The sequence below is a fragment of the Idiotropiscis lumnitzeri genome, chromosome 3, assembly GCF_059441095.1.
Source record: "Idiotropiscis lumnitzeri isolate Australia: NSW breed Sydney's pygmy pipehorse chromosome 3, RoL_Ilum_1.0, whole genome shotgun sequence".
Classification (NCBI taxonomy): Eukaryota; Metazoa; Chordata; class Actinopteri; order Syngnathiformes; family Syngnathidae; genus Idiotropiscis; species Idiotropiscis lumnitzeri.
Genome location: NC_142393.1, coordinates 2,904,192 through 2,924,202, shown reverse-complemented (window position 1 = coordinate 2,924,202; position 20,011 = coordinate 2,904,192). Strand labels below are relative to the sequence as shown.

The window sequence follows — 20,011 nt, the reverse complement described above, 5'->3', positions numbered from 1 at the left end:
TGACAAGAGGACACTTTTCAAAATATTCGATTTTTCGGCCTTGAATAAAAGGACTTTTTCTTTACCAACTGTGCGGCCCGCGAGAGCCCAGTAGTTGGGGGCCACTGTCAACAGTATTTCACGCCAAAACTAGGAAAATTATCATCGGCCTTTTTTGGTCACATTTTAAAAAAGTTTTTAACCATAAAAAAAATCATGAAGTTCACCCCTAAAAAAGATATTTGTGTTGGCGCATTTGCGATTTCCAACCTGCAAATCTGTGGTGAGCGACTCCACACTGGCAAAATGTCTCACTAAGATAAATTGTGTTAGATGTTTTGACACCGCACAGGTGGTTCTATAAAAAATAGCCATCAAAAAACACTGCCACACTGTCATCAAATGTAGCACCTGCCTAATATAAAAAGAGCTCATCACACATTTCCGTTTAGTCATCCTGCTGGATGGGTGCGGGCTCACGTTGGATGGCCGCTGACTAAAAGTGACTTTCCTCACGGCCACAGCACACAGCAGCACAACACCATATGTGGAGCTACTCACTTAGTCTATGCATGGCTGCCTCCCCTAATTAGCAGAGAATAAAACAAATCAAATTAGCCCTTGTAATTTCAAGATAGCCCCCCCCCCCGCCGCCCTCCCTTGAGGAAAATTACATTTTCTTGCATGTGAATAGACTCTGATCAGATGGAAGATATTAAATATAACATCTTAGCATGTCATTTGAGATGCATGCAGAAAAAATGGTACCAGGCTATTTTTACTCATAATTCTTAACAAGGTTTTAATCTGCATGCATTTCGGGTTATAAAACACTATGAGCCGCTCAGCTGTGAGGAATTAAAACGAGCCCTGCAGCGCTGCATGTACCTTTTTTTTTTTAAATCAGGGATATATTTGCTTTTCATGAGCTTGTATCTTAAAATTCACTATTTTAACATTCCGTGGAGGGCTATTAGTCATATGAACCCTAATCTCTTTTAAATGCCGGAATATAGATTTGACTTGGGCCTTGGGAGAAAATACAATATACGTGTATGAGAAAATTAGTCACTATTTTGGGTGTAAAGACACTGAATGCCTTGATGTATTTGCTTTGAACACATTTCCCATGCATCCATCCTCATTATGCTCATGATTGCAGTAAATATTTGTAAGAAAACCATAACTACAAAACAAATTAAAAAGAGTACATGCAGTGACTGAGCGTTTCTTATTTTTTTGCAGCTCGACTCCAGCGGAACCCTTGTACTACTTTTTTGTATTGTCTGATGTTCATCTTTTTTGTCATAAAAGGCTATGAATACTTCCACAAACAGAATATGAATGTAAATCTGGCACAACCTGAATTAAGTAGCCTCTCCTGCACTGCATGCGTGTGTTGTGCTGAAAGTGGAGGAAGACGCGTTGTGAAGTTGCTTGACTCACGCGGAGGCCTTTGCATCGCCAAAGGTCAGATGAGCTTCTACGGGCTACCAGCGCCCCCTGCTGGAAAATGTTGGACAACTGCAGTTGCGCTTCAATTTGACGATTCAGGCGTCAAGTTGGACGAACAGCCATTTCGGACTGACAACGGCAAATTGGACCAATGGATGACTGATGCATTGAAAGCAAAGTTTTAGTATCGAGTTAATTCTATTTTCAAATAACCAATAAAGTAATTTGGCAAAAGCTGCAAGCAAAGTTTTGCTGCAGTTCAGTGGCCTCTGGAAAGCATTAATGAGAAAATAATTAAAAGCAAGCATTTCTTTTACATTGTTTATTGTCATAAAACTTTCATTACTCCCACGCACTTTGAGGTTGTTCTCCCTCCGTGCCGCCTTTTACAAAAGATACTCATTAGCATATTGGAGCAAACAACGCTGTAAAAGTTGCCAAAATGTTCTCTCGGGAGTGGGGAGAAGGTGCTTTTCCTCAGAGGTGCAGCAAATTCAAATTACAACAAGAAACATACCTGTCAAGGTCTTTTTTTTTTGTTAATTCAGACTCAACCATCTATTAAAGTACCTCAATTATCCATCTTGTCGCGCATTGAGCGAATAAATCCAGCGGAAGACAATTTGCAGCAGACCTGCAGGTATTTGCAAACAAGATGGAAAGCAGCAAGAGAGATGGCCTGGAGGGGAGGAGAGGGAGGGCAGCAAAGCACCCGTGTCATGATGAATTATTCATTTGTCACAAGCTGTGTTCAAAACACATCTTACAATTCACAGAAAATAATAAAGAAAATCTCACAAGGCACTTCAATTCTTGAGGCTCATAAAACAATTTATATCATATCATTAGTACATTTTGCTGCCCATCTGCCACGCTTCACAAAAACGACGTTATTAAATCTTAGTTTTATTTTTGACACAAATGCAGAACACGGCTATGTGTGTCTCGATCCCGTATGAAAGATCTCCGATGGCATCATCTGCAGCTTAGTGCCCACGCGCACACACGCGCGCGCGCACGTACATGCGCAGGCACCCTCCCGTCCATTCATCCAGCATGCATCCTCCTTCATTGCCACTCATTTCCCATAAGCGTCGGATGCAGAGCAGCTAAAGGGCTGGAAGGCATCCCCGTCTTTTCCCCAAACCGGTCTCGCTCTCTTTTTTTTTTTTTTTTTTTTTTGACCAATCCACAATCCGCTCCTCTCGCGAACAAAACAGCGCTCCCCGCGTTTGCCGCGCTGCTCTTTGGCGCAAAGCTCCAACAACCTGTTAGCGTCTAAAAAAAAAGAGAGAAAAAAAGAAAACAGTCCGACTTGTGGCCGCACATTCGCTGCTCGACATTGGAAGAGTGGACCAGAGAAAAAAAACATACAAGGAGAAAGACTCGGCGCTCTATTTTTTTTCTTCTTTTTTTTTTTTTCTTATAATGTCTCTTTCTTTCTAAGGGGATGCCGTGTGTCCTGTGGTGACCTTGAGAAGAAACATCTCGTCAGTGTTGCCAAAAGGTGGAGGTGGAAGGATTTAGACGTGTGGAGCACTCACGGGAGGTTATGATCGCCTTCCCTCACCTGAACATCAGGCTGCTGCCGCTCATGATGATGATGATGGGATGCTTGATGGTTGACGGAAGTAAGTGGCGTCTCCGACTCTCTGTTTGGTTTTGTAGTGATACTCAAATAGACAAGCACATTGATCGAATACTGTGCCTTAATCATGACGGTGTGTCGTGGAAAATGATCCAATTCCACGGAAGCCTTTAACAATACTGTAAAAGCAAACAATTCGCTTAAAGCATCATCATGTAGTCGGTAGATGTCAGCTACATGGACGAGAAGTCAATTAAAATTGTCACTGCTAAAATATCACATTTTCGGTGATATCTCCATGAGTGGAAAAAAACGCTAAGAAATAAAACAAGGCGATCCAAAATTAAAAAGTATCCAAATATCAACATTTTAACTCTCTCCTGACTTGTTAACTTTTCTTGCTGCTTAAGACAGTTTGCTTTTTTTTTCCTGTCAAGAGAAATCTTACAATGGGATGGATATTTTCATATTGGTTGTTCAAGCCTTAGTGAGTTTATTTGCCTATCTATCATGGTCAACAACTTATACTGAGAGGTGCAAAAATTTTTGTGACGATTTTGTTTGGCAGTCTGCTGTGATTTAAACAAAAAAAAGAAAGAAAAGAAACAAAAACAGTGACATATGTGCTTTGGCCAGTGGTGCGCGATGCACAACGTTGACCTCCGGGTCGTGCGAGCACATGGATATTTATTTTTACTCCATAAATTGTGAACATTTTTAAACATTATTGTTATAGTTCGGGCCAAAGATTTTTTTACTTACTGTCACTTACTGACGGCCATGGAATTTTTTGTTGACGTTGTGTGTTTGTGTGTGGGGGGTTTTGTTGGGGGGTGGGGAGGGTGTTCTCTATGGGGTGCAGACGATTGACATGCGACTCGTGTATTGCCCTGCAAAATACATTTTGCTGCTCGCTGACATTTTTTCGTCACCAAGGGGATTGATGAGGAGGAGGAAGGGGGGGGGCTTTGTTTATGTGGATGCACACCATCAAGTGATTGGTTGCCTTGTCGCCCCATCGGCAACTGTGCACGCCACTGGCTCTGACTTAAAAAACATAATCGCACACCTGAAACAAAACTATAAAAATGTCACTGCGCACCTAAAATATTGTTGCGATGCTAATGTGAACCGATAATATGTTCCAAACTGGAATGGAGCAGCATGCAGAAGAAGCCTAGACAGGTGTTCGTGTGCAATACTGTCGATCCTCTCCACTCACTGACAGAGACCACCTGTCTTTAAAACAACCATCAGAGTGTTTTAGCCAGTCGGCTTGATGTGTATCACGTCAGAAATGAATCAAGCAAAATATTACGTCAAGCATTTTTTGTTCTGTTCATGAATACAAATAAATACAGTTAATATAACTGAACATCTTATGTGTTTTCAGATTTTTTTTGTAAAACAGTGTTTTTGAAAAATACATCAAAAAAACAAAAAAAATCTATTTCCTGATTAAAATTCACCCACGCTTGTATTGGAAGTCTCGTGGACCGGCAAAGACAACAAGACATCAGGCAGGGTGCTCCCTAGATGCGTCATCTGTGGCTTGCCTGACAAGAACTCAGTGATGCAACAAGCACCAGATGCTGCAGCATAATATTTGCAGCATCTTCTCGCTCCGTGTAGCTTCATTTAGTGGCGCCTGATCGTTTCCATGAATACCATTTACATTGTGGGTAGTACAGTATCAGTCAGAGGGTGGTTTGCTGTTGGTGCAATATACTGTATATGGCATACGCATATATATATATATATATATATATATATATATATATATATATATATATAGTATAATAATTCAGCCTTTGAGGCAGGGGGCATAAATCCAGTGACAAAGCCCTCCCCCAGGATGACCAGGCTGCAAAGGACGAGAGCGGACAACATTTAACACATAATGTGGTGCTATACATTGTTAACTAGTCCATTAAAAAAAAAAACAATGAAGCACTGCAGTAACTCAACTGGGTCCTCCTCAAAATCTGTCCCGGTCAGTCAATGCAGAATTTTCCATAGCAACGCCTCCGGGAAGGTGGCCCACCTTAAATCGTGCCCCCAGTCAGTTGGCGCAGAATTCGTACCGCAGTATCAGATTCGGTTATCATAGTGGCTTTGGTGGGGAGCAGTCAGTGTTAGCAGAGAATCTTCGAGCTTCTGCTAAAAAGCCAAATTAAATGCCAGGAAAAGCCCACTGGAACATCTGAAATGGAATTGGGTTAATAAAAGTCGCGTGTTGGTGTGTGCAGACTCCCTTTCAACTACTTTTGAATGTGAAGGTTTACACGAGGGTGTGCAGTTTGTGTGTTATTGAAGTGATTTGAACTTCCCTTCTTGAAAAGATTTTGTGTTTTAATCAATTGGTAGAAGTTTTAAGTCCATTCATGTTACAGGGGTAAAAATGGTGTGTTGAATTTAATCAAATTTATTTCATCAAATGTCTGCACAAAATAAACTCGCCTGGATCCAGATCATTTTTTTACGTAGCTGAAGCCTACTTGGAAATTTTTTTTTTTTCCTGGATCAAGATGATTTTATTTCATGCAGCCGCTTTGACTGCTTGGTATAAAATTTACTAAATTCAGCAAAAACTTTTTTTTCCAGTGTTGTGTAAAAAAAAAAATGAAATTATTCATCTTGATCTCGTTTTTTCTAAAATATATTTATCATCATCATTTTTTTTAGAATTACAAAAAACCTGGCATCTCTGCAGGGGTGTGTAGACTTTTTTTATCCACTGTATGTGAAAAAACCAGGAGCGCATTTGGCAGAAACATTTAGAAATGAGCTCATCCAAATCATTGACAACAAGTTGAACACATAATAATAATAATAATAATAATAATCATAATAATAATTTATTGTCCTCATAATCATGTAAGAGGGGACTTTGTGTAGATCAGCTGTTTTCTGTAAAGGCGGTAGCAGTGGCCACTTGTTTTGGTCCAAATGGGCGGTTTACGCTTTCATATTTCAACTCAGAAAAAGAGCTGTTGTAAAGCTGTCCAAAAGCCTAATCGATTGTCAAGCAGGCGGATTCCAAAGCCGTATCTCTTGCTGACCGTCTCTTGGGCCCTTTTAATTAGCTTCAGTGCAAAGCTACAGGTGTTGAATTCATCCGGTCAGCCTTCCCGCTTCCTTGACACTCGATTGAGTAAAGCATCCCTGTCAGATGAGTCCATCAATGAAAAACAGGAGGAGGCTAATCTGCATTCGCTGCTGCTAATATTGATTCGGCAGGGGAAGTGCTTTCACGTTTTTAGACTTCACCTTTTCTTGACATAAACAGCATCGGAACCCTTTGGAGAAAATGTTACGCGGGATACACTTGCTCAAGATCTTTAGCCATTTTTGTCCCATTTACAGTATCTTGTTGAGTGTTTGTGGAGCTCGAGCCTATACCAGCTGAATTTGCGAGAAAGGGAGTCTTTACCCACAACCGGTCGCCGGTCAATCACATGTTGCGACCGTCCAACTGAACCTTCGCTGCCCACAAAAAGTGAACCAGTACGTCCACTCTGACAAGACGATTTTGCGTGCCACCCAATCCAAGATCTGTCAAGAAAAATTCTTCTTTACTTTGTTGTCCGTGGGCCCATACAGAAGATCACGCAGATCTCCAGATTCGGAACCGAATCAAGAACAATCTGTTGAAAGCTACAACAAATATCTTTTGTTCATGAGATGTGTCGACGAATTGGATTACTTACTTACAAAATGTCGAGCAAACTATTTTTTGCTTGTGAAACTGAATTAGTTTTATTCAACATTACAGAACAGAATTTTTTTTAAAAATTTATTTTAGTTGTAAATAGTCTTTTTGTGTCTTTGCATATCTAAAAAAATGCTCCATAAAGGGGTTGGCCCATTGTGCTAAAAATAGTAACAGTTCCCACAATCCCGACTGTCGCGGTTGGCTGCTTCATTTTCGTTTCACACGCCGGTACGTTGTGTGAATTTTGAGATTATTTTACACGGCTAGAAGTCTTTAGTAGATTTTGACAATCTTGTGGTGATGGAGGAGGACACCATGACTTTAGGCTAGCAGGCGAGTGTTTGCTATATTGCATTTAATTGGAGATTTGGAGCCTCATAAACGACAGCCAGAATGTCTGATATCGATCTTGTCGATATTATTTACAATTCTGTTGTCAATATTACGGTAGCAGTCATCCGAAGTCACTTTTACAGCGTCGTGACATAGGAAGAAAATGAACTTGACATGTTGTCATCTGTTGTGCATTCAAGATGCAAAAAATAAATAAATAAAACCTGGACACCGACCTGTTCTTTACACGGTTCAAGATGCTCAGTTTCATTGACTGAATGTCAGCGAAGCCGTAAATGAACAATAGGTTTATGATTGCGGCAGTAGTTTGAAGTGGTGAACAGGTGCACTGCAGCACGCTGAGAGATGTTTTGAGCGAAGATTTGCAGCGCCCGTTTAACGGTGGGGGAAATGTAACGTGTCTCGTCAGCACTTGCTGTGACGCAGGAAAACATTTGGAAATGATCACCAAGTTTCCGTCAGCTGTCAAGATGTTCATAAAAATCCAATCTCATTTCTTGATATACTGTATCTACATCAGCATGCGCCGCTTTCGTTGTCTTTACGGCAAGCGGCGCACGCACATCCATCCTTCACTGAGAGCCATTAGCCCGATGAGGCTGGCTGTCCCAGTCCATCAGCAAACTGTTTGTTCCCTTGATTTAGCCTCGGCGCTTGAAAAGACCACACGCAGAGAAAAAAAAAAAAAACTCCAGCAAGTCAACAAATGCCACAAGGCTCATATTTGTTTTTCGGCATCAGGAGAAAAGAAGTTGAAAGGAGGCGGAATTTGGAGGGCTCAACATGCTGTCGTGTCATCTTGTTTTGGCAGTGGCGGGCCGTGCATTTCACGCGAAGGCCTTCGGTGAAGTCCTACTTTGTCCGACTTGACACCACAGCTGGAGAAATAATAAACAGAAAGACACGCAGCGAGTGTTGGATGACCTGGCTTCTCTGGATAAGTCAGACTTGAAAATGCCGTCTCAAGTGTATCTGCAATTAAATCCACACTGTGTGGTCTAAAAAAATCAAGAATATATTTCAGATTTTCAAACGGTCGCCAGTTACGACTTTTGGGTGTGTTGATTCCGCATAGTGCCGCCCCCCCACGAGTGAGTATCCAATCACAAAGCACGTTCGTCACCTTCTACGTAAGTCCAGTGAGAAGGCCTTATTGTCATCAACTCGCGATCTGATTGGCTATCGTAAAAGCCCCCTTGAGACACTGAACAGACGCCCGCACGATTGTATATGAAGGCCTCGTGCCACTGTCATGTATCATGAAATCTGCCTGGCAACATGAGCTAGCTGAATTCTGATTGGATAAAACCTCAAACTTAAAAAATCAACACTAGGATATCATATGACATCAATGTGAAGAATATGATCATGATTTCTTCATCATGTTAGGCCAGCAGAGAAGGCCTTGAAGGCCCGCCCACTGTGTTTTGGTAAAGCAAACTGAAAGTGAATAGGATTTGTCTCTTTAAGATCTGACATCCGGTTACATTTGTCATGAAGACTTTTAGAAACGAATGAATGAGCATAAATCAATCATTTGCACGCAAGCTGCCGGCTGGCCACGGGCAGCTTGTGTGTCTGCTTACGTCCCCCGCTGCTTATTCACGGTTTCATCGATCAATACATGTGGTTTTCCCGCTACGATCCTTTCCATCTTTCGCTTTTTCATGACTCTCCCTTTTATTGATCTCATCCCCGTCATCCATCTCACTTTGCCTCACGCTTCTCTCCTTCTAAAACCAAAATATGGAATTACTTTGCCATCTTTCTGTCTTCTCACTCAATTTGTCCCTGTCATGTTCTGCTACTGTTCATCCTCCTCATCTTTCTGTCTGACTCCTGCTCATAAAGACCCCATTGGAGACCCTCTGATTGCTTTTGGACATCATTACAAAAGTTGATTGAGTGTGTGTGTGTATTCCAGTTTCGGTTTACGTGAGTGGCAGAATTTTGCTGCCCTGATGTGATGTAACGTTTGGAGAATGTTTTGCAAGCCAGAAATTGCAGTATGATAAGTTTGTCCACCGAGCCAGAATGCGCTGCAGTCGTACAATAGGTTTGGTAAGAAATACATTTTAGGAAGACGCTGCTACGCCGTTACTAAAGATACATAAAACAAAAAAACCACATGTACAATGTCTGCCGTGGTGAAGATCTTGTCCAAGCTGCAGGTGGGGCAAACCCGCTAACTCACAGGGTCACACGAAATGAATGATAGTTGCTGGGCAACAGCAAGAAGAAGCCACAACTCGCCAGGGAATGCGTTGGGACAAAGAAGCAGCATTTGAAGGAAGACCAGCTCGTATGTTGTCCGGCTGACTATGAAAATTCACTTGTTGATTGTCGTCGAGGCTTCGTCATCAAAAGGAGGAGAGTGATGGAATGCACGCTTGCCCGTGTCACTTTGTCTTCGCTTTTCTCATTTCAGTGGGGACGCTTAAATCAAACTCGCCAGAAGCCCATGAAGGAAATATTCCAGTTGTCTTTTTTGATTTCAAGGGGGAGTTGCGGGCCATTTTTCAAAGAATCACTTTTTGGTCATGTTTGTTACCCGTGTTAGCTTGGGATTCAGGTGCTTGGCTGAAACCAGGGTGGAAAATCTGCCTGGAAAAAGAAAACAGAAAAACATAAACTTTCATTCAACAACTTGCCATAAGATGAGCAAAGAGAAACAGAGCGAGGGGCCCTCTGGGACTTGAGGATTCAGAAGAGAGTTCTAGAAATACACGAGTCAGAATGAATCCTGTTACCAACATAGCAACCGTGGCTAATGTTGGCTTGTGCTTTTTGAGGGTTGTTGTTTTAGTCAGAGAGAGTTTTAACAATGCACTCAAAGACTTTAAGAACAAAATTGTCAGTGGAAGCAAAAATTCATCTTCATTCAAAGTGACTCATCCAATTATCGTGAAAAGAAAAATTACGTTCTGCAATAATTCTCGCTAAATGCGTTTCAATTCACAAAAGTGAAGCCAAACCAAAGACAGGGGTTGCAAATCATCTTTGGTTCGAAACTTTTTTGGCGAGGATGCATTTGTTTCTGTCCAATGCCGTAAACGGTCTCTATAAACCTGAAAATATACACACTCGTATAAAATTGTGTGTGTTTGTTATCACGGCAACAGCTGCGCCAGCTGCGCCGGCGAACGTGTCGGTGACCCAGCTTCGAGCCAATTCGGCCAGGGTGACCTGGAACGTGCCGCTCGGAGACACCGTGATCGGCTACGCCGTCTCGCAGCAGGTATGTTGTGTCCTGAAAAGAAATGACATTCAGGTTTGGGTGAGGGGTGGGGAGGGGAGGGGAGGGGAGATGGAGGGGGTGAGGCGGTCAGCACAGCTGTAGCGTGAAGTGTCCTGTGACTGATTGGAAGGCAGTCCGGGATGTCCGCCGCCTGCCGCGAGCTCAACAAGATGGAAGATAATTGTTGTCACACGTCTCATTAAAGTCAGTCTGTCCTTAATTCAAGTCACCTTTGTCCGTTCTCGTTCCTGATTGGCTGAAGGTCAGTTTGGCTTTTTAGTTTACAAACCAAACATCCTCGTCGGGGAAATGAGAAAAACAAAAACAGGAGCAGACTGCTAGTTTCACCTTGATTATGTCATAGGGAGGTCAAATACACTCGCGAGTAAAGCAGGGGTGTCCAAAAAAACGACCTGCTGTCTATTTTTTTTTAGCTGCCAACGTGTGGCTTGTACTAATATGCATATATGCATATTGAATAATGCTGAATGCACACAGTATACTCTGGTCGCCATGGCCAATAGGGTTTGGGTCGCCTAATTTCACACTAGGGGTTTAAGGTAGGGTTTGGGTTTCAAATTAGGGTTTTAAATGAAGGTTAGGTTTTCAGAGTAGAGTTTTAAAGTCGTGTTAAATTTCCAATGAGGGTTTTAAAGTAGGCTTTGGGTTTCAAAGTATGTTTTTAAAATGGGGTTAAGACTTCAAATTAGGGTTTTAAATTATGGTCAGAGTTTCAAATTGGGGATTTAAACTGTTGTAAAGATTTCAAATTCGGGATTTAAACGAGGGTCAGCATTTCAAATTAGACTTTTAAACTAGGGTTAGGTTTCCAAATAGGGTTTCAAATTAAGGTAGTTTTGGTGTTAGGGTTTTAAATTAGAGTTTTAAATGAAGGTTAGGTTTTCAGAATAGAGTTACATTTCAAATTAGGGTTTTAAAAGCTTAATTTGAAACCCTAACCCCATTTAAAAAACTAATTTAAAACCCGAATCCTAGTTTAAAACCTTATTATGCCATTGTTTCAAACCACAATTAGAAACCCAAATCTGAAACTTTGTTGTTTCAAACTCTTGAAACTTTAACACTTGTTTAAAACCCAATTTTGAAATCCTAACTCTATCTTAAAACCCTACTTTGCAACCCTAATTTGAAACCCTAAGCCTAAAATCCCTAATTTGAAATCTTTTTCACTACTTTAAATTCATAATTTGAAACCCTAATTTGTACTCTTAACCCCATTTTGAAAACATTCTTTGAAACCCTAACCCTCCTTTCAGTGCAGTTGACGTCAGCATCATTCGAACATTTCACATTTTGTCCAGCATATCCACTTTTGCTTTTGGGCAGCCTCAATTTGCCAGCAGCCGCCGTCGACATTCTGTTTTTTTGTTGTTGTTTTCATGGCTCGTTTACGTAACGCACTCTGAGGAACGTCAGGAGCACCTCATCGCCTCAGAGTGCTGCTCAACTCGGTCGTCAGAAGATTCTGCGCATTAAGCCGAAACCGCTCTTTGTTGTCCTCAGCTGCTCAGTTGCCTTTCCAAGAATCGACTTTTGGAATCCATTTTTGCTTTCACACGCTGAGTGAGAAGGAGAAACAGGACACGGAAATCTGCAAACAAGGACTTCCGCGTTCATTTCAACTCCCAAAGCGCCCGCCGGCTCTTACGTAACACTCTTCTGTCTTCCTGCCGTGATTTGCACGCACACACAAAAGTCCGTTTCCGAGATGCAAAACCTTTTTGTATCACTTTCTTACTTTTTTATGTGCTTGAAGTTTTGAGCTCTTTATGCGTCTGCTGCAAACTGCACTGAGCACACGGGAGGGTGATGAACACATTCAACACTTTTTTTTTTTTTTGCAGGACAGTAAATCTACAGTTTGACGGTCAGGCCTGGATGCTCGGAATTGCTTTTTGCTCTTTGGAAACAATTATTGTGACGCTCGCTTGCCAACAGATAAAACTCCCCCCCCCCCCCCCCATTGACTTTTGTACAAAAGGCATTTTGTGCTGGATTATATTGATGTGTGTGCGTGTGCGGGTGTGCGTGTGGGTGTGCGTGTGTGCGTGCGTGTCATCCGCAGAGGCAAGATGGCCTGATGCAACGCTCCATTCGTGAGGTGAACACATCAAGTCGCTGGTGTGTGCTGTGGGACCTGGATGAGGACACACACTACAGTGTGCAGGTAGCACACACACACACTCTTATCTATTCTTCACCATTGTGACGGCAAGATCTTGATTCCCTTATCGTTGCATTTGATGTGACTCATCTGCTGTGACTTGAGCAAACTTTATTTGAGCAGAGTTTTGTCGTTGGTGCCCAAGACGCTGCTTCTCAACGATTTGCGTGATGACTTTTCACACAAAGTTGTGATGCAGCACTTTTTCATGCACGATAATAACTCTAATTAAAGGGTCACCAACCTTTCTGAAATTGAAAGCAGTACTTCATGTCTGCCAATTACTGCCGCCAATTTGATAGACACGTCTGAAATCAATTCACTGATGAGTTATCATTTGAACAGACCCGCAGGCTACTCATGTGATTCGTTTTTAGTGCGTCATGGTGAAGAATGTCAAAGTCTCCCGTGGAGGCTTGCATTTTTCGGTGATTGATTTTTGGACACCCCCGAACTAGAGCTGACAATATGCTTGACTCGAGTTGGACGACTTGGGTGATAGTCATGGTCAGGACGCACGTGTCCTGCACAAGTGCCGTTGAAAGCTCAGCAACCGCAGGCGGGTTGATCTTTGACCACATTGGAGGATAAAGCGCAGTCGCCCTGCGGGAATCCCTGAAAAGGATTACGGGACTGGAGGATTGTCATTATCAACGACCAGTTGACAGATAAGCACAAGGACGGGACAACGCGAATCATCGCGTTTTACCTTCACCCGATTTTGAAGATGAAATGAAAATCGTGCATCTCAATTGATATAATTTGGCCTTTCATAAATGTTGCATTTTTGATGCACCCAAAAACAATTTTGGCCAAGCTATGAAATTTTACATTTTTGTTTTCACTGTATGACATAGTCTGCTTGCATTGGGTTAAGGAAAAAAAAAAACGTCATAGCAGTTTGGAAATAACGGTAAGTGGACTTGAATTGGAAGTTAGCCAGATAATGAGCCTTAAAAAAAATAAAGAATAAAATAAAATCTCTGCCCGTGACAAGGGTTTCATCCTTCAACACATTGTTTCCGCCAACCTGTGAAGACACGCAAGCTTGAAATTGTGTTTGTGTTCAGGTGCAGTCTGTTGGACTCCACGGTGACAGCCAACCCAGTCGCGCCATCCACTTCAGGACCTTGGAAAGAAGCGACCACTACCCTGCCGGAGTGCTCGACCACCGTAGATAACGTTCCTTTGTCAAGCGCAGTCCAATACGTGCCATCTGTGACACTACGCTGCTCTCCAAGTACCGCCTTAACGAGCAACAAGTGCCCATCAAAAATGAGGCACATTTATAAATAAGATCATTTGTTATTATTTTGAGCCACTGTAACTTCATGCGCAGTTTCCACTGCGCTTAAAATGTAGAAAAATACGGTAAATAATTCAATTAAAATGCAGAGTCCAAATGGAGTGCACTCAAAAGTTATCGACAAATAAACTCTACACAACAAAGGTAGTGCAGATTTAACAGTGCGTTTTTTTCATACATCTGTTTTCGGGGTTGCGTGTTCTTTTGTGTCCCAACCAAGTAGCACTGATAAAAAAAATTCTGCCCTTCTGCAGCAGTTTAGTTGCCCATCCCTGTCACAGAATTTGGAGTCTTACTGCTGTATAATAACAACGACACTAATTGTGTGTGTGTGTGTGTGTGTGTCCTCAGATGAACCAGCAATGGAGGGTTTGGGAATGTCGCCTCACCTGCAGACTGGAGAGCTGCTCATCATCACCACAGTGCTGCTGCTGTGGGCAGGTCAGCTTCTTTTTGTCTCTCGCAACTCCACCTCAACGTGTTCAGTGCTCACGTCTAGCCATCTTTTTTTTTTTTCCATAGCTGTTATCGCCCTGTTCTGCCGGCAGTACGACATCATCAAGGACAACGACTCAAATGGGACCCGAGAAAAGACCAAGAGGCCGCTGGTTCCGGTTGCTTCGTCCTACTACAACACCTCGGCCACCAGCTCTCCCATCTACCACAACGGCGCCGTCCACAGCGGCAGGGTGACTCTTTTACTGTTGCTGGCCTCACAGCTTTTCTTTTTTGCAGTACCTCCGCAATGCATTAGTGGCAGCTGAAAATATTGCAATCCAGAACAGCCTCTGTGAGTGCTAGGCAGATCTCCTAGCAACCACAGCTCGTGTCATCGTGGCTAAATATAAAACAAGTAGGCTGGAAACGGCGCATCAACTCGTTGCAATGCAGTATTGCAAGACGGGATTTCCATTTTTATGTTTACCTGTAAAACCAACAAAAAACTCCAGTAGCCTTCGGATGCGATGCTTTTTTTTTTATTATTTTATTTTTTTTTAGAATTCTTCCATTATTTCTTCTTCTCAATTGGCAGACCACCAAGCTCACGGAAAACGAAAAATTTACAACATTCATGATGAAGCTTCACAACTTGGAAGAAAATGGGGTGGGGTTGAAGAAAAAAAAAAATCAGTATATTAAAACATTTTGAAAAAATACTGGACAAAAGGTCTGCGTACACACAAATCTGCCAGGGCTTGCCTACATTATCTTTTTATTATTTTAGTTTTTGCACAACGTACAACAAGAGGCAATAAAGCTGCACTGCTTGTGAATGCTTTACGTCAAGTGCGCGTTTATTGTCATTTAAAGATTACGTTTTAATAATGCATGATTGAAATAGGATAGCTGGGTTCATAATGTGAAAAAGGTCATTTGTCAGATAAAAAGATACGCAGATGAACAATGATCACACACGTCAACAAATTGTGACCACAGTTTTTAATCAGAAATATGACTTATTTTCTTATAATTTTTTTTATTTCACTGATTCCAAATCAACCCTTGGTTTTTCTCTAGCTCATCAGGTTTTATTAATAATTATATAATGACAATAATATAGGCTATACAAATAATATAATTTAGTAAAGTGAAAAATATGTTTGGGGAGGACACATAAAACCATCGCTGATTAAAATATGCTGTTTGTTGATAAAAAAATGAGACAAGTTTCCCCCCCCCCAACTTTGTGGCAATTATCCTATGCAGTCTAATACTGGCCTCTGCCGGATAAGAGGAGTCAATACCACACTTATTCTTCCTATGACTCTTAAAGGGACAGTGTGTAGAATTTTTTGCCATCTAGTGGTGAACAAATAGAATGCAATTCCCTTAGCTCCAAATGCATGCGCACTAAGATAGTGTGTATACGGGCATGTCAGCCATTTGTGTGAGAGGTTGTATTAAAATGTATTACTGATGGCCCATCGTTGTGTTTGTCTCCCTTTGTAGCTTCACAGAGCCTCGTCCTCCATCAGCATCATCCGAGTCTGACGACTGTCGGCGGTCCGCAGAATTACGTTGTCAAGGCTTGCCATGACTTGATCACCGCAAACTAAGACACTAAACGGTCTTGAACGAGAGCCCGTTTTAACGTATGGCATGACATGGGAAACGCAAGCAGCACTCGATGCAAATGAAAAAGTCCAACTCCGGACTGGCCACCCTGGATGAGGTCAACTTGTGACAAAAAGACTCGGTCCGTGTTTTGCGGAGGGAGCAGCGCTTTTGCTTTCTGGCCTGCCCGAACGGACTCATGGAGGTCAGGTTGATTTCATGTTTCCAGTTGTGCTCCTTTCAAGACAAAAGTGAATGTTGGCAAGCATGACAGGCAAATCTGCTCATCCGAGATGTGTTTGTTGTTCTTGTTTTTTTGGCATGTATGTGTGTGTGTGTGTGTGTGTTTTGTTACAGAGTGCAGAACAGTCAACTTCTGCACACCAATGGCGTTGAAGTAAGTCAGAAACTAGATAATTAGATTACTAACACCGCTATACTAGTCATAATGCATTTTATTTTGGGTGACTGTCATGTCACGCAAGACCACCTTACAGGGTTAGAAGAACATTTAGAAATAGAAAACAGGGAATGAAATACTGCCAAGTCGTCTAAAACAAAAACCAGGACAAGGCGAGATAATGTTAGTTACAACTGAGGGAATTCTAATAAATATGCTAGTTGAGGCGCGTTTTGAGTAATGGTTTGAATATGGGTGACGGCGTATTAAAAAAAAAAAAAAAAAACTTCATAGGGCTGCTCTGAGAGTTTTTCTTCTCTTTCTTAAGTCAACTAATATACAAGAGGTCCCTTTTCTATGACAATTTTGTGCTTTACTAATGCAGCAGTGATGACATAATTGCAGCAAATATTTGAATGGAAAACACTTTTATGCAATAAATACAAAAACAAACGGAAAAATTGTTTACTACACAAAATAGTGGCTATTCCATCTAATCGGTTAAATGTGGATTCGATTCGGAAAGATGGCTGCAATTGGCAAAAAATAAATAAATCAAATAAAAAATTAGCCATTGTGAGGAAAATTATTTTAAATAGTTATTCCAGTGAAAGAAGGCAAGAGCAAAACAAAAAGTGTGAACCATTTTCATGGTGACACTGAATGTGAAAAAAAATTCTCACGATCCCACTTTCGTTAATCATTAAGAATCTTCAAAGATTTCTCAGTACACTATTTGGTTTGCATTTGGGGGCTCCTAAATGACTAATTTGACCCCCAACTGACCCCAACTCTCTGCATGTGACGTCATTCTTCCACTGCGGCACGTTTGTAACCTTATAATTACGTCTATTGAAAAACCAGAACCGCCGGTGACGTCTGCCGTGAGATGGAAAAACACAGATGACGCATTGTACGATTCTTAATCTGATTAAAAGCAAATTTAAGTTTGAACATGAACTTGGTCAATTTGGAGCGTTTGTGCAATGACGAATATGAACAGCAGATGTCGCTAGAGCTCTATCGTGACGCTTACCAGCCTCCGAAAAAAATATTCCTCAGAAGGACAGGAAAGCCATGTACTAGTAAGCCATTTTTCCTCACTAGTAAGTCAATTCAGTGCACTGGTAGAACAACAAGGGAGCACTAGTAAAATGACTGTCATAGTCTTACTAGTAATTGTTTTCCACTTTTAGTGCGACTTTTTGCCTACCAGATAACGTACTATACTGTTTCTCCATTAGCAACACAAAATGAAAGCGCGCTGTAAAATGATATGTTTTAATGATGGAAATGTATTCAATAATGGCTCCTAATTGGCACCCAATAAACTGATTAGAATACTGAGAAGTTGTGAGGTGGGGTGTTACCAGTATTTTCTCCACCGAAAAAACAAAGCAGAACAATCCTTTCATAATCCACCACTGAGACAGATGTAGGCATATTTTCAAAGGAATGCATATTTCTGCTTCATTTGAATAGCGGCAAATGCCAGCAGCAGGTCAGAGTTCAGGAGAAGATCAGGCACCGCGGGCATTCAGTGACCTTCTTTCTTAAACACAAAATATGTTCCTGCTCTATTTTGCCTTGTGTCGTTCTGTCTTCACTCCTCACATAAGATGGTACACAAAGAAGCGGAAAAGGGGGCTTGGATGAGGGTGTTTGTGGCAAAGGGCAGGTCAAACCTGGTCCACACGCCCAAATACCACAGCCTGCCCCGGGGCCTGTCATCTTCAATGACGCTGAGAAGGAATATGTCAGTGGGAATATGAGGCAGAGACAAAAGATGGATCAGGTGACTGAATCAAATCTCAGCAGCTCATTAATGAGAACTGAATGTGACATCCAGTATATGACGACATCCTCCTTTCTCACAGAAGTCATTAAGTGGTGCTGGTTGGCACGGTGTCAGACGGAGGGAGTGGCTTTGAAATACGACACCAATGAGAGAGTTCCGCTGTATGAAAAGTATGACTATAATGTTAAAGATTGCATGTTGACAACACGACAAGGTAAAGCAGCATGTGAACGGTCTTTGGACCCCTAAACTGAGATTTGGGGCGGGGCTTGCTGCCTTGCTCAAGGGCACCTCGACGAGTCCGAATACAAACTTGCCACGACAAAAGTATTTATAGCCCTTAATCACAAATCAGAAAAGTGTGAGGGCTCGTTCAAATCCAAACGACAACATTTAGTTTTCGGAGTACTCTCCCTGGAGTCTAACGCACTTTGACAGCTTTCTCTGCCACGCCTTCATGCAGTCCTGCAGTGGGATCCTCACCGCTCCAAAAGAACATCAATTCAGCAAAGCCAGGCAAGGCAGTTTTATTTATGTAGCATATTTCATACACACACCACCAAAAGAACATCTGAACGAATTTACAAACTAACAGCTAAAAAACATTGAAAGGCAAAGCAAAGACTACAAAAGTATCTTAACAAGAATAATAAAATTGTACATTGACAAACAAAATATTTAAAGGCATTCAACGGCAAAGTAAAGAAATAAACATTTGATATTCTGATATATTACCCCTCCAAATTGGGACAACAACACAAATGGAGCCATTTATTTAAAAAAAAAGACAAACGACACGGAATAGAGGAGGGACGAAGCTGAGCTAACAGGCAGCGAAATGAACCAATCAGCAAGAAGCAAATGTGACGTCACACCCCCATGTCTTCTTTTGAAATAAACGCTTCCAGTGCCGTCAGCTGCAGGGGCTTTAATGACTTTCTGCGGTTCTAGTCATTTGATTTTAAGTTAATGCTGAATAAAACAAACTATAAACTATCCCACGCGGTATTTAAACGTCATGTGGATGGACTTCCGCCTCCGGAGAGTGACGTTGCTCACGCCCGAGCAGGTAGACGAATTTGATTGGACGGTTTGTTTTGAACCGCGGCAGAGCTGCTACGAAAGGGTTTGCTCTCCAGAACTACTTTCATTGTGGGTGTGGTTTGCCAGGCTAACGTTATCAATCGCTCCCAGCCGCTGACACACCTGATTCAAATGATCAGCTCATCAGCAAGCTCCGAAGAAGCCCGATAATGATTCTGATCATTTGAATCAGGTGTGTTGCAGCAGGGAACGATGGAAAACAGGTAGGACAAACAACAACTCCATGCCGCCTGTCACTTCCAGTAGAAAGCCATTTCATGTTTGAAATTACTGCAAGTGAAATTGATTTCAAAAGCTTAAAAGACCTTATTCAAAGGCATTGGGGCGTTAGTTATTATCATGGATTTAAAAGCATTAACACTTCTGTTGGCATCTTGGAACTGCAAAGTTAATAATGGTGCCTCAAGACTTTAACACATGTAGTAAGATTTTTCCTTTAATTTATAATTGGCAACGAAAGGCATCCCTTTGGGCTGGGTTTTTAAAATGGGTTTCAAAAAGGGAAGCATACTCGGGAGGTTCTGGGTTTGAATCTCAGCTCCAGCTTTCCTGTGTGGAGTTTGCAAGTTCTCCTTCTTGATTGTGGGTTTTATTTATTTATTTTTCAATAGGGTATGCTGTCTTCCTCCCCCTTGGTAAATTCATAGAAGACTATACCGGTAGTCCCGTAGGTGTAAACGTGAGTTACACTGGTTGTTTGTCAGCAGACAACACAGGGAGACACGCCAATTTGTCCTTATCCTTTACGGGGCTCAGTGCTCTAAGAAATGAAAGGATGGATGTTATAAAATGATTTAATTCAAGCACATCCAAATGCAGGAAATCCCAATCATA

At 41.7% G+C, this 20,011-nt stretch overlaps 1 protein-coding gene across 2 annotated transcripts; it reads left to right on the top strand.

The window, feature by feature from the left end:
* The first annotated feature begins 2,451 nt into the window (after positions 1-2,451).
* Positions 2,452-17,235, top strand: LOC148339414 (fibronectin type III domain-containing protein 4-like). Of its 2 annotated transcripts, XR_015842517.1 has the most exons (8): positions 2,452-3,065; positions 10,214-10,329; positions 12,416-12,517; positions 13,585-13,687; positions 14,172-14,261; positions 14,343-14,509; positions 15,771-16,080; positions 16,233-17,235. XR_015842517.1 is itself a non-coding variant. In XM_088290379.1 (7 exons), the coding sequence occupies exons 1-7, from the start codon at positions 2,987-2,989 to the stop codon at positions 15,810-15,812; spliced, it is 699 nt and encodes a 232-aa protein (XP_088146505.1). In that variant the 5' UTR covers positions 2,452-2,986; the 3' UTR covers positions 15,813-17,235. The 2 variants fall into 2 exon arrangements, 1 of the variants encoding a protein (XP_088146505.1); XM_088290379.1 differs by having other exon boundaries at positions 15,771-17,235.
* The last annotated feature ends 2,776 nt before the right edge of the window (positions 17,236-20,011 follow it).

Excerpts from the sequence above, each read along its gene's own strand:
- LOC148339414 (XM_088290379.1), top strand. The coding sequence starts at position 2,987 with ATGATCGCCTTCCCTCACCTGAACATCAGGCTGCTGCCGCTCATGATG. Across the intron at positions 12,518-13,584 it reads ACACACACTACAGTGTGCAG|GTGCAGTCTGTTGGACTCCA; the intron begins GTAGCACACACA and ends GTTTGTGTTCAG. Across the intron at positions 14,510-15,770 it reads GCGCCGTCCACAGCGGCAGG|CTTCACAGAGCCTCGTCCTC; the intron begins GTGACTCTTTTA and ends CTCCCTTTGTAG.